At 38.2% G+C, this 20,768-nt stretch overlaps 1 protein-coding gene across 1 annotated transcript in view; it reads right to left on the reverse strand.

Moving 5' to 3' along the window:
- The window catches only part of LOC149259688 (chloroplast processing peptidase-like), a 186,612-nt gene that overhangs the window by 67,753 nt on the left and 98,091 nt on the right, over nucleotides 1-20,768 (reverse strand). The window contains exon 4 of the mRNA XM_089418962.1: nucleotides 17,324-17,410. Coding sequence (XP_089275088.1) covers nucleotides 17,324-17,410 — 87 coding nt within the window. The remainder of the gene's footprint in view (nucleotides 1-17,323; nucleotides 17,411-20,768) is intronic.

The following is a 20,768-nucleotide window of genomic DNA, read 5'->3' on the forward strand; positions in this document are numbered from 1 at the left end:
TGTCTCTGATGTTAAACGCTAAATCTTAAATTCTCATGATTCTTCTATAGTCCAGTGCGATAAATGTTAAAAGAAAATTAATTAATTCTAGATCTTGGTCATTAATGATAATCGTCTTAAATCTGGAATATCTTGCGTGATACAGTGTTGGGCATTTATATGGATTATCGTCACTTTTCGTCACATATTGAGAATCGTTCTGGATAACTTGTTTTATTGATGGTTAATTCAAATATCGAAGGCACTGGTCTATATTTCTTTCTATCTTGTGGTCGTCTCTTGTTTACGTTGGCGGTTAATCTATTCATCTGAATTAATCAAGATTCGTTTACTGTCGTCAAGTTGTCCATCATTTAAATCTCCTAGAGCCCGTGATCCACAGGCTTACTCATCCATTTACCTTAGGGACTACCCCCCTTGACTTGTCTAAGAGAGAATCTAAACGGAGTGAGTAAAGATTTAAGAGTGACAGCCCTTACTCTGAGCATTGTCGCACTGCCTAGACACATTGCGCGACAACATTTTTGGCGTCGTTGCCGGGGAACGATTTATTGGGCCTGGGCTTTACGACATTCATTTCCTCATCGTTTTTAATCATTTCATCTTTTCCGCCATTCATTAGCATGTCAAGCGACACAGCATTTCCTGGCATCATTTGATCTTTTCATCGCCCTATCTTTCATCATCTCGTTAATCGTTTCATCTACACCTTTAGCACCTGGAGATCTCAGTTCGTTTCTTGTTTGGGTGGTGACTCCATTTCTTTTCATTTATTTTTTCTCAGACAAGAAGCCCCCCTTATATCTGGTTGTTTATTGCTTTTTGGGTCCTAGAGTTAGATTCATGTTCAAGTGGCGACTCCACTTCTTTCATCTCTTGATTTTTTTGAGCAGAGGTCTCTCTCTATCATCCATTTGCTCCCTCATTATTCATCATGGATCATTCGTTTACCCCGTGTCATTTTACTGATCTTCTCCATGATATTCTGAAAGTGGCCATTCATAAATTGTCTTTGTTCTCGGGTGGTGATTCAGACGCTGTTAGAAATCATTTATGCAGGTTTACTCGTATAATGCTCATATATTGTAGTTCTCTCCAGTATGATCATGAAGATGTCAAAATGCGTCTATTTGTCTTTTCTTTAGAGGGTGATGCTTTGAATTGGTTTAATAATTGTCCTGAAGATTCTTTCGCTTCTTTACAAGACATCGTCAATGCTTTTAAAGATAGATATGGTGCCCCTAAAATTATGCAACAGAATGAAAGTGATTTTGTGAAGGATTCAACTGTCGATGAAAGATTTCAAGACAATTCTCCATATCAGAATGTGCCATCCACTTGTGCTGTTGCAAAGTGAAAAAACAGGGACAAGTTGTCAAATCAGTGTCGACAATGAAAGGGAAAATAATAAGCAAATTATGAAAGAGCTAATGCGGCTGATAAAAAATATGGAGCTTAATCAAGAAAATTTTGTAATTGATTACGTCAAGGATATGAGAACTTTATACACCCACTTGGAAAAGCGAGATAAGGAGATGGAAACCATGAAAGCTAATCATGACAGGGAAATTAATTCTATGCAAAACAAGTTATTAACTATGGATGAAGAAATGACCATCATGACATTCGATTATAATAATCAAGTGGCTACCATGCAAACAAATCATAAGAAAGAGATAAACTCAGATGGATGCCAAAACAAAACAGGTACAAAAATTTCAACATCGGTCAGAGGATGAAAGAAACAAAGAGACGTCAATAGATCAGAAGCCTCCTTATCTGCTGCAGCAAGCTCCATCTTATTATGAGGTCATTTGCTCCATTGAAAAGTGGCTAATTGAAGGTGACCCGGATAAAACAGAAATTGATAAGAATCAAATGCAAAATGAAGAAAGACATGTCACGCATATCTTACATACTTCATCTGAGAGTTTTGAAGCAGAATGTTCCACGTCATCAATGATACAGCCCGCCACAAAGAAAAGACACAAGAAAAAGAGAATGAGAAAGCGATTTGATGCATCAGATGGCCGTAAGCAGCTTGATTTTCGAATAGGAAAAAGTCCTGTATGCAGGATTGGACATGGCACATCCAAAAAATAGCCGACAGATTTGCCTGAAAGCAGGCAAATATTCAATATACACTATATTGAACGCATCTGATGCCATGGGGCATCTTTGTATTGTATTTCTAACCTTATGCCCTGTTATTTCAGTATTTCATTTTGTAGTTAGATTTGGTTTTTCATGTTGTTAGACTAGTTAATAAATGAAGAGCTTATATCTTTCTTGTGCTTAACGTTATATGATGATTTTTGGATGGACGCTACTTATGTTTTGTTGTGTGTTGCTTGGATGCAGATTCTGGATTCTCACATTCCTCCAGTGCAGCAACGTGTCCCCAAGTAGAGCCAGATGTTGACCACTACGTGTCAACGACCCATAGCAGTACACCCCCTTTTTTCGCAAAAGGGATAGCGCCTAATCGACGTGTTCCTGCCATCCAGCTATCATCGTCAGCCTGAGGATCATCTTATAATGTAAACCCAGTCTACATGTGTATAATGTAAATAATCTCAGCAGATCCGTGTCGTGTATGTAATCACCTAGGTAAACCTAGTTTTCTAGTAACGATCTACATTCCGGGAGGTTTTTTGTCTCACCGATCCATTCTCGGATGGTCGGCAGAGTTTTCCTTTAGCCTACCCCAAAGCCGGAATGGATTTTGTCACTGGAATCTTAGGGGAGTCCTAGTGTTCTAGATCGAGTCTATGTAAAAGTGATTTGGGAATATTCCTAACTATTTGGTTAGGTTATTTTATTACAAATTGCTTGATCTGCTAGATTATATTTGTGTCGCAGAACTGGGTAGTCTGTGAGGGTCTTTTGCAAATGGGTTTTCCCCTTGAGATGTAAAAATGTAAAAAATCATGATGTGAAGTTCCTTGAGGGTTAGAAAAATAATTTATCCCCTCATAGGTCCTAAGTCCTGGGTAAATTTAAGTTTTCCAGAGGTAAAATTCGTGGATCCTTTAAAAAATCAAGTCTTAACAGGTCCAGGGACTAAGGTTAATTGATTATTTTGCTACATTTTATGCCTTAGGTCCCTGGGGTTAAGTCAAAATCAAAATTTTGAGGAAATAAATGCAAAATTTTAATTTTTGGATTTATTGAAATGCATTTAATTGAAAAATTCGAAATTTCCTTAACATTTAAAATTTCAACGGATGAGATTAAAAGAAATTTCGATCCTCATCAATGGTCGAGATCACTTTGACAAGGATCACTCGAACTAGCCGTTGGAGGATTTATCTTTAAATAGGAGGTCATTTTGTCAGGCAGATTCATCCGATCCTTTGATCGTGTACTAAGCGAAAAGCTCTCTCTTATAATCTTTTTTATGAGCAATAAAGAAAGACTTTGGGGTTAATTTTCGCTGGTGTTACTCTTCATGGAAATGTTGTAAGATGTATTATTTTCGTGCGTAATTTCTTTTTTGCCATTAATAATAGCTTCTGAAGAGCGATCTGAGTACAGGTATCTTGCTCAGTCGCTGGGGTTTGAATGATAATTTAAGTTTTGAATATAATAGTAGGTATCTCTATTAGATCTGAATTTTATTATTGTTCTCTCGCTTTATGATTGACAGCTGAATTGAGTTTTGCAAGAAAATCCTTGATTATTAGATCATCAAGCATTCGGGGAAGTTCTCGGCTGAACCAACCAACTCCCGATCTGTGTTTTCTGAAGAGCCCAGTTTGAATTTGATCCCGGGCTTATCATAAGATATTATTTTTATGGGTGATGCATGAAGGGTTTTGAGCTTAGTACCTCCTCTAAAATTCAAAATTTTTTAATTTTTTCTGTGCTAAATCGTTAGATCTGGCTATTGAGAGCCTCAAATCATCAGATCTGGGAGCGGAGTCGGACTCACACTCCCTAGATCTGATAGATCTGCCATTTTTGTACATAGATCTGTAATTAATTTTGGTTTTTTGACTTTGGTTTTCGGGGTTTTAGTGTTTTTTGGGTCTTTGTGTATATCATTTGGGTGTTTTTGGTTGCATTGCAGCTACAGATCTGAAGCTGAAAGTTGTGCAGAGTCCAGATCTAGGCACTGGAGGGTAAGATCTGGATCTCTGGAGGTCCATCAACATCATTTCTACAAGGACTTAATTTAGTTTTCAAATCCGGAATTTCAGTGATGGTTTCAGGGTCAAATCTGAAGCAAGCTGATTCAAAATTTTAAATTTAGATTTCTGCAAAATTCTTAAAGGAGTTCTGGTAAATTTTAAGAGGTTTTTCGGCCACCAGTTTGCTGATTGGTTTCTGGGATGTGTTGCTTGGTTTTTTGGGTCTCATTGTGCGTTTCGAATTTTTTTTTTAAAAAGGCCCCAGCCTTGCTACCTTCTTTCTCTTCGCGCTGCTAGCCGCCATTCCAAACCTGCAAAAAAAAACGTTGTCATCGTGCCATCGCCCAGCATTCGACCCTCTATCCTTCACACAGTCCCTCCATATCCCGCATCCTCATCACCTGTACGCTGCCACCTGCAAAAAAAAAAAAAAAAATGTCATCGTTCTTGTCATCGCTCCTCCTTCCTCCATAGAGCCGCGTCCTTCCCTCGAGCTCCCTGCTCTCCCTCTCGCAATCTCTCATTCCTGAGCTCTCTCCATGCATCAAACCCACGCAAACCTGCCATATATTTGTTGCTAACTCCGTGGATCTCATCCCCGCTACCCTCCATATGCAGCTTTCACCTTCGCGTGAGCTCCGTCCATCCTTTCTTCCTCAACACGCATCTCTGCTCCACCCATCCGTTGTCCATCTCATCTTCACGCCCTCCATTCCGCTGCCAAAAAACCTGCAAAAAATATAAAAAAACAAAAATAAAAATAAAAAATTGAAGCCCTCACAAAGCCTCCAGTGTTTATCCTTCAATCGGTGTCCAAATCTGATCCTTTGCTTCCCCTCTTCTCATCTCGTTGCAGCTTGACCCTCTCCACGCCATTAGATCTACACTGCCAAATCCTTTGCATATGTTCCGCGGACCTACAGATACAAAGCAACAAAACGTATTCGATGGTTGTTTTTTTTCCTTTTTTTTGTACTTGTTTTCATTCTTTTTTATGTATGACTTTTGTTTTAAAAAATAAAAAAAAATTAAAAAATAAAAAAAAAATTATGAATGTGTTTTTATTTTTTTAATTAATTAAAAAATTAAAAAATAAAAATAAAAATTGGATTTTGGTTTCATTTAGATTTTGACTTTGATGAAAAATTCTAAAATTTTAAAAATTTTAAAAACTTTCAAAAATCCTAAAAATAATTTTCAAAATATAAAAATGCAAAAACTTTTAAAATTCTAAACATTTAAAAAAATTCTAAAAATTTAAATTTGTGATTAAGGATTTACATTAAGGGGTTTTTTACTTAAACGTTAAAAATTTTAATGTGGCCTATGGCCCATTAAAATTTCGATTTTTGACCCGTTGATTAATTTTAAATTCCTTGGTGTCTCTGATGTTAAATGTTAAATCTTAAATTCTCATGATTCTTCTATAGTCTAGTGTGATAAATGTTAAAAGAAAATTAATTATTTCTAGATCTTGGTCATTAACGATAATCGTTTTAAATCTGGAATATCTTGCGTGATACAGTCTTGGGCATTTATATGGATTATCATCACTTTTCGTCACATATTGAGAATCGTTCTGGATAACTTGTTTTATTGATGGTTAATTCAAATATCGAAGGCACTGGTCTATATTTCTTTCTATCTTGTGGTCGTGTCTTGTTTACATCGGCGGTTAATCTATTCATCTGAATTAATCAAGATTCGTTTAATGTCGTCAAGTTGTCCATTATTTAAATCTCCTAGAGCCCGTGATCCACAGGCTTTCTCATCCATTTACCTTAGGGACTACCCCCCTTGACTTGTCTAGGAGAGAGTCTAAATGGAGTGAGTAAGGATCAAGAGTGACAGCCCTTACTTTGAGCGTTGTTGCGGTGCCTAGACACTTGGTGCGGCAACAGGACCAATCGAACTTAAGAATTTCTAGGCCTTATAATAACATTTGCTCAATGGATTCCAAAAAGGTGGTGGGGTCAAGGACTTACAAGTATCCTTAGCTAATTATCCGCACAAGATCATCACAATGGACATAGCTATCATTGATGTCCCTAATGTATGGGGTTTGCTCCTCTCATGAAGTTTGCAGCCGATCTAGGGGGATGTATTCAGATGGATTTATCCTATGCCACTATTCTCACAGCAGCAGGTGGTATGGTTAGATTATACAGGGAAGTAGAAAGAAGATACCATGTCGAAGTTCCAAAGAAACTAGAAAATGGTGAAGAAGTTGTACCACAGGATCATCCACTGTTATACGAGGCATAATTCATTCAATCAGTGTATCACTTTTCCTCATCCCCTCTACTGTCCCATCTCCTGAGCAGGAAAAGGAGAAGGTTTCAGATTGATAGAGACATGAAAATTCCAAAACTGGAACCCAATTGCAACAACTGGTATTATTTCTCCTAATTGTTGATTAATTTAACAATTTATCTACTACGGAAAATATCGAAATAAACACATTGCAACCTTCACAAATAAAATACTACGGAAAAATAATGCGATGGAAATTGAGAAATGGTAGCACACACATAAAATATGAGACAATTATTTTTGGACAAATGTCCCCAGAAAAACCCAACTTGGGAAAATCGGTGCAATAGTGAGGGTTTTTATTATTATGCAGTAGTGAAAATCTGAGTACAATCCGGATGCCTGAAACTAGCAATCCACAGCAAGAAATTCCGGGCAAAATTACTGAAGGGGATTTACCCTTCACCAACAATCCCAGCACAACCTACCTTCAGAAACTCGACTCTATGACCCTCTGCGTCAGCGTCTGTGCTGCTCTGAGCAATCAGCTTGAAGGATCAAAGGATGTGAAGGAGGAATAGAATGTGGCCCTCGCATCTAAGGGTCCTAGCATAGGCAAGGGGAGCAGAAGAAGAAGAAAAACTTGTCAAAGGTCAAGTGCTTCAGGTGTGGTGAGTTTGGTCACTATAGCACGCAGTGTCCTCTCAAGAAGAAGGACAAGCAGGAGAAGCAGGCAGCATCCGTGGAAATAGACAAGCTTTCCTCTAGGACAGAGGAAGAGTTTGCTATGTTCGCAGATATACCTCCAGGAGTGAGGTGGGGTGATTCGGTGTTGTAGCCCCAAAGAGCTACAGAGATGGGTAGGGTCCTTGAGGATTCCACCTCTTGGATCATTACTTGGCTAAGGAGGCCCACAGTATCCAATAGCAGGATGGATCAGTGGAAGTTCATGCAGTCAATACCAGAGCAACAGTTGCAGTCTAGTAGCTGTCAGATGCTGAGAAGCGCAGAGCAGTGTTGAGTCATTGACAACAGAGCAAGTGGCTCGGTGCAGAGTTAGCAACATCGTCGATACTTCAGTAGACAGTGTAACTAGTAGCAATCAGGACTCGGGAGACAAATGCATCATACTGAAGATAGATGATTCAGTATTTTGGATGCTTTTCAGTTATCGTTGTTGCAGTTGCAACAACAAATGAGAGGGAGTTGCAGTGCAGATGTAGAGTTGGCAGCTGTATGGCAGTGTCAGCAGCAACAAAGATGCAACATCAAAGTTGCGTAGTAATTGGTGGGCAGCAGCAACCAGACATCAGCAACGTGATAGAGGATGATACAAAGACAGAGTGTTGTGGCAAGATGTGCAGCACTAGAACACAATCCTCGCTAAGAGGGAGTGTTAGTTTTTGTAGCATCAGATGTGTTCTAGCCACGAAATTTGGTGGAGAGGCTAGAATGCATGAGATCTCCAAAACCCATAAATCGTTTATGGAAATTCCACCTAGAGATGACTTAATTAGATTATTAACCTATTTTTTAATGTTTCCTAAGTCTAAACTTAGGAAAATTGGTTAATTAATCAGAATTAATTAAGTCAAGGTGAGAATAGTCTAGAAACTCACACAGATCGACTTCAAGATGATCCTAGCCCTTGATTAAGTTTTAATCTTGGTTGTTGGTGCTCCAACAGAGGATTATAAGAAGAAGTCAAATGGGCACTTGGAGAAGACGACAGAGACACTTGGAGAATTTGATTTTCCAAAGTAGCAGTAGTTAGTTGTCGGAGAGTTCGAGCTTCAGTGAGGAAGTAGAGACAGTGAGGGATAGGGGCAGTGATTCAAAGGAAGTTTTCTAGATCTGGAGATACAACAATAAGTGACAAAAGTGATCCACACAGAAGCAGCGCAGGGACTACGCAGTAGCTAAAGCAAAGCAGTTCGATTTAGCTGGGGAGGAAGTCGATTCAGTTTCTAGATGCCGGGAAAGTCTTCTAGAGGGCCGAAGAGTCACTTCCAGTAGCAAAGACAGGCTAGATGACTTGCTTAGAAGAAGATTCGAGCCACAGCTGTGAGAGGCAGCGCAAGGATTGCATAGAGGGCCTAAGCTAGGGTTTGGACAACCAATTTTTCTGAAGGAGCTAGTGTCGAGATTGCTTGTGGGGTGAGAGAATTTTCTCTCTAATTATTTTTATCATATACTTGCTATTTGGATTGCTAGTTGGGCATCCATAGATTGTACTTAGATTTCACTGTTGCATAATAATATAAAACCCTCAGCTGCTACACCAGTTTTCCCAAGTTGGGTTTATCCGAGGACAATTGTCCAAAAATAATGGTGTCATTTTTATGTGTGCTAGATTTTCTCAATTTCCTGCGCTATTCCTTCCGTAATTTTAATTTGTGAAAATCACAGTGTGAATTATTTGGTATTTGCCATAGCAAACTGCAAATAAATTGTTAAATTAATTAACAATTAGGAAAATAATTTCCAGTTGCTGTGATAGATGAAATTTTCACAAGGTATCAGAGAGTGAGTGATCAACCAGGAAGCTTAGAAGCGAAGGAAAGAATTTCGCTGTTCAGAGGGAGCAATAGGTCGAAGTTCTTAGAGGCTGCGCAGTACCCAGATTGGCAGGTCAAATTGCTGGGGAAGAATTTTGATTTTCAGTTGCAGGTTTGTAGAAAAGTCAAGTTGCCCAGGATATTGATTTCAGCAGTCAGAGCGAGCAACAACAACTTAGATTTTCGCTGAGCAGATTTCTGGTTGGAGGGTTTTGCAGTAGCAAAACCAGCGTTGGGTGGAAGAGAAAAACACACATGAGGGAAAATTTCTCTCAGGGGACTTCAAGTTTCAGAAGTTCGATTTTTCTAGGTAGATTGGCAGTCCTTGGGTGTAGATTTCCTCACTCTAGAAGGGAGTGCGTATAGCAGATCCAACAGCCAAGCAGAGGGAAAGAGGGAGTTTTCGACAAATTTAGAGATGGCCGCAACAGGGCTTAGAGATTAGGATAGGTTGGAGGGTTCCTCTAACTATGTCATCTGGAAGGCTAGGATGTCCTTCCTGTTAGATGAATATGGCCTGAAGCTCTACATAAACAACGTTGTGGCAGTTCCCTAGGATGTGGATCAGCTAAAGGAATACCAAGGGGAAATGGCGAAGGCGAAACAGTTGATCCTGGATGGCGTCCAGGACCATACAGTCTCGCATATATCTGGAAAGGATACTGCCAAACCAATGTGGGATGCTCTTGCCCAGCTATATCAGGGTACTTCCAAGCAACGAAAGATGTTTCTAGAAGAAAAGCTGAAATGCATCAGGATGCAGAAAGGGGAAGGCATTGATCCCTTCCTCACCAAGATTCAGGAGGTCTGGGATCAACTTGCAGTTGTTGGGGCAGTGCCTCAACCAACAGAGCTAGTGTGGTTGGCAAGGAACAGTGTCTTGAAGGATTGGAAAGTATTTGTCCCATGTATATTGGGCCGAGAAAGGTTACCAAAATGGGACAGTATGTGGTCCGACTTGCAACAAAAGGAGTTGAGGCGAGCTCTTCTAAAGAGCTCCATTAGTGGCAACAGTAGTAGTGGATCGAAGAATGTGAAGGAGGAAGAGAATGTGGCCCTCACATCTAAGGGTCCCAGTCAGGGGCAAGGGGAGCAAAAGAAGAAGAAAAACCTATCAAAGGTCAAGTGCTTCAGGTGTGGTGAGTTCGGTCACTATAGCACGCAGTGTCCTCTCAAGAAGAAGGACAAGTAGGAGAAGCAGGACTAGTAGGCAACATTCGCGGAAATAAACAAGATTTCCTCTAGGATAGAGGAAGAGTTTGCTATGTTTGCAAATATACCTCCAGGAGTGAGGTGGGGTGTGTTGTCGCACAGAATGTTTAGGCACCACGACAACGACTCAGATCGAGGGCTGTCACCCTGATCCCCAATCTCTCTATTTAAGCTGTCTCCCTACAACAGGTTAAGGGGGGTAGAACCTATGGAAAAATAGAATGAAGAAGAACTAGTTGAGAACCAACCAGTTTGGGAGACACAGTGAAGCGATCAAGTACTTGATTAAGATTTAACAAGACTTGAACGATTTGATTAGAATTTAAATGATTGATACCAGTGTCTGATGGAGTCAACGATCTTGCTAGGGAAATGAAGACCAAGTAATCGATTAGCAATTGCTGCTTAGATGAATGACTATCTTATATGAAATGCAGGCCCTAAAACTAATGTGAGATGCAAGAATCTTGGTTAATTTTAGTTAAATGTCTATTTAAATGTGAATCCTTCAATCCTTTCTATGTTGAGCCTGATTTCGTAGTAATTGGCAAAGAGAAGATAAAGAGAAGCACACTAAAGTGTGATTAACGATACCTCTCCTGAAATTCTAACATCCCTGGTGCCTCCGGTGCTGCAGAGAGCTATGGCTCTGACGACTGCAAGGTCACTGTTTTAAGTACTATTAAAACAAGCTTCTCAAGCAAAGATTGATGGATACCTATCTCTCTATCGACCAAGATTATGCTTGGAAGTAAATTTTATTTATGCAAAACTAACTTATATGCAAATGCACCAGATGATGAGAAAATGAGATGAAGTTAAATTCAAGGATGGAAAGATGCTTATGTCACAAAAACTTCCAATACCCAAATGAAATGTTCACTTTATTAAATAAAGACTCAAAATTAAACCCCTGAAGATATTACAATTAAAACACAAGCTTATTTCAAATCTTTCTGATACAGTTATAGCTCAAAGAGAACAAAAGCTTCTTTGCAATTAATATCAACAGATGCTCAAAAAATACTCAGTTTTATGAAACAAAGGATATGCATTTTATCACAATTCCATGACAGAGTCTTAATTTTCAAAAGGACAGTAGTAAGAAAAACTTTATGACAACAGCAATATGACAATGAAAACAGTAAGCTATCAATGATATTTTTATGCCAAAAATTTACCGAAATTTTTCCAAACTTGCCCACATGAATTATCAAAAATTTTCAGCTTGTTATGATGTGATTTCTGGAATTATATCAGATCTGATATACTTATTACAGCGAACAATTAAAACATGAAATAAGCTTAATGATGAATGTCCAACTCAAGAAATTAATTCCTTAATGTATTAGACAACTTAGGAACTGATTTTAGGCTAACCCACATGAAATTTTTCCACTGTTATATTTCAGACTTTAGAAACAAAATTATTCAGAGATAACAGTGACCCAAAATGTAGATCTAGGCCAAATTCTTGATACACATCAAACATAAATGACTTATTAATGTATTTAGCAATTTTTTAGTTAATTTCAAACCACTTAGATTTTTTTTTCACCACTATTAGAAAGGTATATCACTGCTGTAGCAAACAGTGAGGAAAAAGATGGTTTAAAGATCAAACCCTTAGGCCCTAGACCTTGAAGATCACTTGCCCAAGTTGCCAAAAAAAAAAATTCAATATCTGAAACGCAAATTTTTACCAAATTTTCTGCAAAAACCCACCAATGATTAGCTTCAGAAAATCAAATATTCAAATCAGAAATGGAGCAAGGGAATCTAGGGCCAATGAGAGCTAGCACTAGGCCCAATAGAACTAGCATTGGGCTAGGAGAAGGAAGATATGGGCTTAGGAGCCCCAAAACTTGAAACTCTTGTTTTGAAAAAATTTATTTTTCTTCAGATCTTCATATTTATTGCAAAATCTTTAATGACTGGCCTTGTAAAAAGATTTGGGATAAGATATTCCCTTCAAGGCCTATATCTGTCTCAAAACTCCCAGATCTGCTTGAAAAATCTCAGAACTGAAGATTTACTTGGCTGATTTCTCAGATCTATTCCTGCAAACAATCTTTGAGCCCAGATCTTGCCCTCCAGGGTCTAAATCTAGCTCAGATCTGAAGATTTACTTGGCTGATTTCTCAGATCTATTCCTACAAACAATCTTTGAGCCTAGATCTTGCCCTCCAGGGTCTAGATCTAGCTCAAATCTGAAGATTTTCTTGGCTGATTTCTCAGATCTATTTCTGCACAAGTGAAAAGAGAAAAACCCAATACCCAATATGTACAAAAATAGAGAAAATCCCAAAAAACCCAAGTGTTAAAAATTCAAAATTATCTTACAAAATTACAGATCTACACAAGTAAATCACAGATCTATACAAATAATTTACAGATCTATCAGATCTGAGAAGTATGAGTTCAACTCCGCTTCCAGATATGATAATCTAAGGCTCTTAATAGCCAGATCTATCAAAATTTCCACAAAATATTTAAAAGATATTGAAATTTTAGAGAGGTACTAGCCCAAAAACACTCTGCAGGAAAAATATTATCGTTAGATAAATCCTAAGGTTTATATGAAGTAGGCTCTTCAGAAAATATGTGTTGAGAGTTGGCTGGTCCAACCGAGAACTATCCCCAAACGCTCAATGAGAACCTGAGAGATCTTCTGCAAACACTAGATCAACCATCAAATGAAGTAGAGAAATAGAACAACAATAAAATTCTGAAGAAATAGAGATACCTGATACTTCAATCAAAATTAAAAAATGTTACCCTAGATCCAACAAACTAAATAAGATACCTGTATTTGGATTATTCTAAGAGAGCTATTGATTGATAGTTTTCACATAATATTAAGCAGAAATTAAAACAATGCTACCATAAATTCATAAAGAAGAACACTACAGCACGTTGAAACCCCAAAGACTTTTTCATTAATTCAAAAAAGTATACAAGAGAGCTTGAGAGCTTAGTATATGATCCAGAGATCGGATGAACTGACTGACAAATGACCTCCTATTTAAAGATAAATCCTCCAACGGCTAGTTCGAGTGATCCTTGTCAAAGCAATCTCGACTGTTGATAAGGATTAAAATTTCGTTTAATCTCATCCGTCGAAATTTTAAATTATTCAAGAAATTCGAAATTTTCAATTAAATGAATTTTAATTAATTCAAAAATTAAATTTTTGAATTAATTTCCTCAAAATTTTGACTTTGACTTAACCCCAGGGACGAAAGGCTTAAAATTTAGCAAAATAATTAATTAACCTTAGTCCTTGGACCTCTTAAAATTTAATTTTTTAAGGACCAACGAATTTTTCCTTCGGAGAATTTAAATTTACCTAAGACCTAGAATTAATTAAATTTCTGGCTTAGGATTTTAATTAATTTTGGCCAGAAAATTTAATTAATTAACTTATGAGGGGATAAATTATTTTTCCAACCATCAAGACACTTTACATCATGAATTTTACATTTTTTACATCTCAAGGGGGAAAACCCATTTGCAAAAGACCTTCACAGACTACCCAATTCTACGACGTAAATATAATCCAGCAGACCAAGCAATTTGTAATAAAATAACTTAACCAAATGGTTAGGATTATTCCCAAATCACTTTTACATATACTCGATTTAGAACACTAGGACTCCCCTAAGATCCCAGTGACAAAATCCATTCCGGCTTTGGGGTAAGGTTGAAGGAAAACTCTGCCGACCATCCGAGAATGGATCGGTGAGACAAAAAACCTCCCGGAATGTAAATTGTCACCAGAAAAGTAGGTTTACCTAGGTAATTACATACACAACACGGATCTGCTAAGATTATTTACATTATACACATGAAGAATGGGTTTATATTATAACATGATCCTCAGGCTGACGATGATAGTTGGATGGAAGGAACACATCGATCAGGCACTATCCCTTTTGCGAAAAAGGGGGTGTACTACTATGGGTTGTTGACACGTAGTGGTCAACAAGGTGATTTGGTGTTGTAGCCCCAAAAAGCTACAGAGATGGGCAAGGTTCTTGAGGATTCCACCTCTTGGATCATTGCTTGGCTAAGGGAGCCCACAATGTTCAGTCGCAGGATGGATCAATGGAAGTTCATGCAGTCAATACCAGAGTGACAATTGCAGACTAGTAGTTGTCAGATGTTGAGGAGCGCAGAGCAGTGTTGAGTCGTTGACAACAAAGCAAGTGGCTCAGTGCAGAGTTAGTAGCAACGTCGATAGTTCAGTAGACAGTGCAATAGCTAGTAGCAGTCAGGACTTGGGAGACAGATGCATCATACTGAACACAAATGATTCAATATTTTGGATGCTTCTCAATTACAGTTGTTGCAATTGCAGCAACAACAAATGAGAGGGAGTTGCAATGCAGATGTAGAGTTGGCAACAATATGACAGTGTCAGCAGTAAAAAAGATGTAGCATCAGAGTTGCACAGTAGTTCATAGGCAGCAGCAGCATGACAAAGGATGATACAAACACAGTGTTGTGGCAGAATGTGCAACACTAGAACACAATCCTCACTTAGAGGGAGTGTTAGTTTTTGTAGCATCAAATGTGTTCTAGCCACGAAATTTGATGGAGAGGCTAGAATGCATGAGATCTCCAAAACCCATAAATTGTTTCTGGAAATTCCACCTAGAAATGACTTAATTAGATTATTAACCTATTTTTTAATGTTTCCTAAGTCTAAACTTCAAAAAACTAGTTAATTAATCATAATTAATTAAGTCAAGGTGAGAATAGTCTAGAAACTCACACAGATCGACTTCAAGATGATACTAATCATTGATTAAGTTTTAATCTTGGTCGTTAGTGCTCCAACAGAGGATTATAAGAAAAAGTCGAATGGGCACTTGGAGAAGACACCAGATACACTTGGAGAATTCGATTTTCCAAAGTAGCAGCAATCAATTGTCGTAGAGTTCGAGCTTCAGTGAGGAAGCCGAGACAGTGAGGGGCAAGGAAAGTGATCCGGAGGAAGTTTTCTAGACCCGGAGATGCAACAACAAGTGACAGAAGTGATCCACGCAGAAGCATAGTAGTTCGATTTAGCTGGGGAGGAAGTCGATTCAGTTTGCAGAGGCTGGGAAAGTCTTCCAGAGGGTTGGAGAGTCACTTCTAGCAACAGAAACAAGCTAGACGGTTTGCTTAGAGGCAGATTCGATCCACACATGTGAGAGGCAGTGCAAGGACTGCACAGTGGGCCTACGCTGGGGTTTGGACAAACAGTTTTTCTGAAGGAGTCAATGTGGGGATTGCTTGTGGGGTGAGAGAATTTTCTCTCTAATTATTTATGTCAGATACTTACTGTTTGGATTGTCAGTTGGGCATCCATAGATTGTACTCAGATTTCACTGCTGCATAATAATATAAAACCCCCAGCTGCTACACCGATTTTCCCAAGTTAGGTTTTTTCGGGGACAATTGTCAAAAAATAACAGTGTCATTTTTATGTGTGTGTGTGCTAGATTTTCTCAGTTTCTAGTGCTATTCTTCCGCAGTTTTTATTTGTGAAAATCACAATGTGAATTATTTGGTATTTGTCATAGCAAACTGCAAATAAATTGTTAAATAGATTAACAATTAGGAAAATAATTTCCAGTTGTTGCGATATATGAAATTTTCAAAACCTTGGCAGTAAGGGTATCCCTAGCATTGCGTATGTTGTTGTACTCTTCTTAAGAACATTTTAAATTGAGGTCAACCTTATACCTCTTGAACAATTATGAATACCTCCCTAGTTAAGAGGGAGTGTTGAGAAATGCAACTAATATCGGTCTTCATAATTGTATTTGAGTCATGATGTAATGTATTTGTCAAAAGAAAAGAAAAAGAAAATTATTTGTAAAAAAAAACTATTTATAAGCATGGGTTTCATGCTTTATTTATTTTGTTTCTAGGTCTAAGCACACATTATGTGCTTCTAAAGTTTGTGTCATGTGTCATTGTCCTTGTCATTTTGTAATAGACCCTTCTTGGGCTCATTGTATCAAAGAAGAAAAATATTTTTATGTAAAAAGTGTCATTTGTCACTCCTCCACCAAGTCGGCCTCAAGAGAAGACAAGTTGGCCTCATTAAGGGAATTCGACCACATAGAAAGCTATATATAGAAGTGCAATTCGACCTATTTGAGCAATCATCCAAGCAAGAAGTTTGATCTGCAATTTGAAGTGAAGAAGAAGGTGTGAAGAGGCTAGAAAAGAAGAAGAATCACAAGCGAAGGAGGAAGGATCATTTGTCAAGCAAAAGGAAGCTGAAATCCTCTCAATTCAATCACACATGTGAGTTTTTGGGTTGTAGAAAGGGGCCGAAATTGCAGGTTTGCAGTAGAGGTCGAAATCCTGTTGCAGTAGGGCCAAAATTCTAGGTTGATGCAATATTGATGCAGTATTGAAGAAATTAATTGGAAGGACTATCTTGGGAGGCTGAATTGGTGGATTGGAGAAGGTCTTTGTTTTGGTCAAAAGGTCTTGGTTATCTCATTTGAATTGGTTCTAAAGGAAGAGAAGATAATTTTTGGGTTTTCCCCTAAAAGAGGGATTTTTCCCTTGGCTGAGAGCCTACATAATGTGCCACTTGCTGTTTTTGATCTTCGTGCATTTGGTTTTGATAGTTGCTTGATGATAAGAAGATAAAAGAAGACATAAGGGAAAGCTAATAAGAATTCAAATATATCACAAGTAATTGAGTAGATAAGAAAATATTTCTGCCTTTATGATTTTCTAACATGGCCAAATTCACTACATACAATTTAGTATTGGCAGTAAATGTTTTCAAGATGGTAACTATAGAGCGTCCATTCATGCAAAGCAATCAGTTCCAACTTTTTATTTCAGATACGCTATTGCAATTCTAATCACCAGGTGCTTTTGAATATAAGGTAATAAATAATATTGCGAGTGGCTTGGTATCAATTTGAGTTATAATAGTTCTCACATGATGGTGGAAGTAGAGGTATGCCATGAGCCATTCATTACAAATGCAACATTTGAACAACTCAACAATATCCTCTCATAACCAATACATATATATTCTTTTTTATTTATTTAAAAAGGTAGTTGTCAGAATTTTCCTGATTATTTTTAACCTTTAGTTTCTTTCTCTCTAATGAAACAAAGTGGAAGTGAACAGTGATGAGGAGATACCACAGGGCTCATATCATACGAAGGTGGTCCCAGGATAAAATCTTCATTCTGCATAACTCCATTGACTATTAGCTTGCCATTGTGAACCTACCGAGACGTACAAATAAATATCAGCAATTAACATTAAAAAAAATGTCAAAGGATCCTACCATCCAAGTCTAAAACGAAAATTATGACAATGACAAGCAAAGATGAATGTTCATTGTGCACCAATCAGACAAACTCTACCAAGCTGGCAACCAGCCTAAAAAATGTTCAAATGCAATTCAATGACATTGTAAAATAGTTCATAAGCATCATACAATAACACATACAAAGCTTCTATATTATGAGGAACAAGCTAGCTAAAAGAAACCATAGATAAAAGTGCATATAAAGTGTTTGAAAAGTTAAGTGTACAAATAGAAAGAAATCATCAAAAGGGAAAGCCAGAGACCGGTAAAAGAAATTTGAAAACATACTTTTTTGCTTTTGAAAAAACACAAATCTTATAATATGTTAGAGAACAATAGGATTACATTAAAAACCACAGATTGGCCAGGTAATTAACATATAGGCTCCCTCTCCACCATAGGAGAGAAGGGCCAACATGTCCGCCTTCATACCAAAATCAAGAGCCCACATCTTCCTCATAGATGTCCATCCTATTTGTGACTTGTGCAACTGGGTTAGCTTTAAATGCTATCAACTATTAACTCTCTAAGGAGAAGGTTCGCATGGTCATCATTAATAGTTGCGTTGAACCTTCACCTCCAAAGAAAAGTGATCCTTGCCAGGCAGATAATACTCCATATCATTCTGCAATGTTTTTTTGACCATCTGCAATTCACCCCTAATTGCTCCCTTCTAGTTGAGAGATCCAAAAAGAGGGGTCTGATAAGGCTCATCCCCCTGAAGACTGTGGACCCCTACAGCTCTAGTAAATATGGTTGCTTGTTTACTCTTTTTAGAATACTAAACAAATTCCATTTATGCAGCCTAGATTTATGTTTAATAGATATGGAAGATGCATGAAACAACAGTTGTGGACGTGTTACGTATTTGATGCTAAATTGCAGGAAATCTCTTCCCCCCTGACGTGAGTTTTACATACAAACGTGGACAGGAACACATATAAGAATGTGTGGATTTATTCATTCACCATTAGCTGACCCAACATCTCATTACATACCAGGAGAAGAAGAGTACGTTACATAACTCCCAAATCCCTAATCATTTAACTATCATGTTAAATAAATAATTCTTACACAGTTTATTATCAAGACTTTGTTATATGCCTAATTCTTAATTAATATGTCTAAGTTATGAGGTAAGCATCAGATTGCCTGTAGATTAGACAGATTTATTGTATCTGAATCACACCTCGAAAATGATATTTCTGTGGAAGAATCAATTTTATCAAGTACAGGCTCAGACCACTGGCCCATATGTTTGGAATTAAACCTTAAAGCTGCTCCCATAACCGTCGTTTCTGCTTCGAAAATTTCTAGCTGCAAGATCCATCCTTCTTAACTAAGGCTGAAGAATGGTGGATGGAAATAAATAGTAATGGGCGAAACATGCATACTTTCCAACTGAAATTAAAGGCTTTTAAAGTCAAGCTAAAAGACAGGAATAAGTCTGAGTTTGGCAATATATTCACAGAGAAGCATGCTCTAGAATCCTAAATGCAGCAATTTCAACAGAAAATAATCACAGAGGGCCGCACAGAAGATCTGGTCAAGGAAGGACAGCTACTCACCAAAATAGAGGAGTGTCATAAGCAAGCAGTGCTATGGAAGCAAAAGTCTAGAATAAGGTGGTTAGGAGAAGGGGAAAGAACACCAAATTCTTCCATAAGGCAATGATCAAACACAAACACAACAGAATTTTCTCTTTAACAACTATGGCTGGGAGCAGACTCGTCACCCATGCAGATCTAGAACAGGAATTGGTAGCATATTACCACTGTCTTCTCTTGGAAACATCTCCCAATCATAGAGCCACAATCCAGAAGATAACTTCAAATATTCCGACCATAATACAGCCAGCCCAACATGATGCTCTGATGAGGGAAATTTCATTTACAGAAGTTGAAGAAGCCATAATGTCTGTGACTAAGAATAAGGCTCCTGGGCCAGACAGATTTACAACAGACTTCTTTCAAGCATGTTAGTCATTTTTAGGCCCAGAAATTCACTCACTTGTTGAAGGATCCCAGCACTCCTGTTCTGTAAGGCCAGGCCTTAATGCTACCCTCCTCACTTTGATCCCCGAAGTTGACAAAGTCAATGCAGCTAGTGGCTTCTGACCAATTTCCCTTTGCAACATCATCTATAAAGTCATCTCTACAGTCATAGCTAACCATCTTAAACCCCTATTGAGTTCTATTATATCTCCCAAACAAATAGGATTTATGGAAGGCCATTAGATCTTGGACGGTATCATAGTAGCCCATGAGACAATACACTCTCTGACAAAAGCAAAGAAGGCAGGGATGATGATTAAGCTTGATCTGTCAAAGGCTTACCACAGATTAAAATGGGATTACCTACTTCAGGTACTCTAGGCCTTTGGCTTTGTTGCCTCAAAATCTAGTAGGCCTTGTGAGAGGCCTCACAAGGCAAGTAGACCATGGGACACTCTGAGGTGGAGGCCCACTGTCACCACGACACGCCACCTCCTGCTCTTTAGTGGACTTTCACCAAAAGGGAGGCTTCTTGGTATTAGTCACCTAATGGGTATTCTAAGTCAAGGGTTCAAAGGTGACATATGGGATAAGCTCAAGAAGGGTACTTAGACTAAGGACAAGGCATAATCCAATGAGACAAGGAATAGCATGCTCTTCAAGAGACCTATGAAAGGTACTTATGGCCTAGAGTTCAAGGAATAAGCAATGATGATGGCTTACAAAGACACATAAGACTAAGAAAAGGCTTATGAGAAATTGGTATGATCAACAAAAGGAGCCAAAAGGCTTCAACAAGGCCTAAGTTGTAGCCTTGGTTTTAGGTTAGGGTTTCCCTAGGGCAAAATTACTTAGGGCTTGTGACGTCGACCCTAAGGAGGCAAATTTAACAGTGGAAAAGACTAGATTTTGATGCAATGAGACTCAATCCACGTGAAACACCTCACATCAAGCCAACGTCTTGCCCCTAGTTGAATTCGGCCCTATGCCCTAGACTAACAACTTGCCTTAAAGGGCTGAAAATGAGAGAGGAGAGATAACTAAAATTTGAAAGGGTGTATAATGAAGTTTGATCACCTATGCGGAAGCCAGTCCCTGATTCTTGGGTGATGGAGTCTAAGGGAAACCCACTATGGAGATGGCAAACCCTAGAAGGAAGTAAGGGGAAGAAAAACCCTAGCTTTCAAAACCCTAGTTACCACTTTATGAGGGGATAAAATCAAGAGGAAAGCTCACTTGGAGGTCCTCAAAGGATGCCATACATTCTCTAGTGAAAAT

Source organism: Pinus tabuliformis, chromosome 6 (assembly GCF_031772625.1).
Source record: "Pinus tabuliformis cultivar Carrire ecotype Pingquan chromosome 6, CPIR1, whole genome shotgun sequence".
NCBI lineage: Eukaryota > Viridiplantae > Streptophyta > Pinopsida > Pinales > Pinaceae > Pinus > Pinus tabuliformis.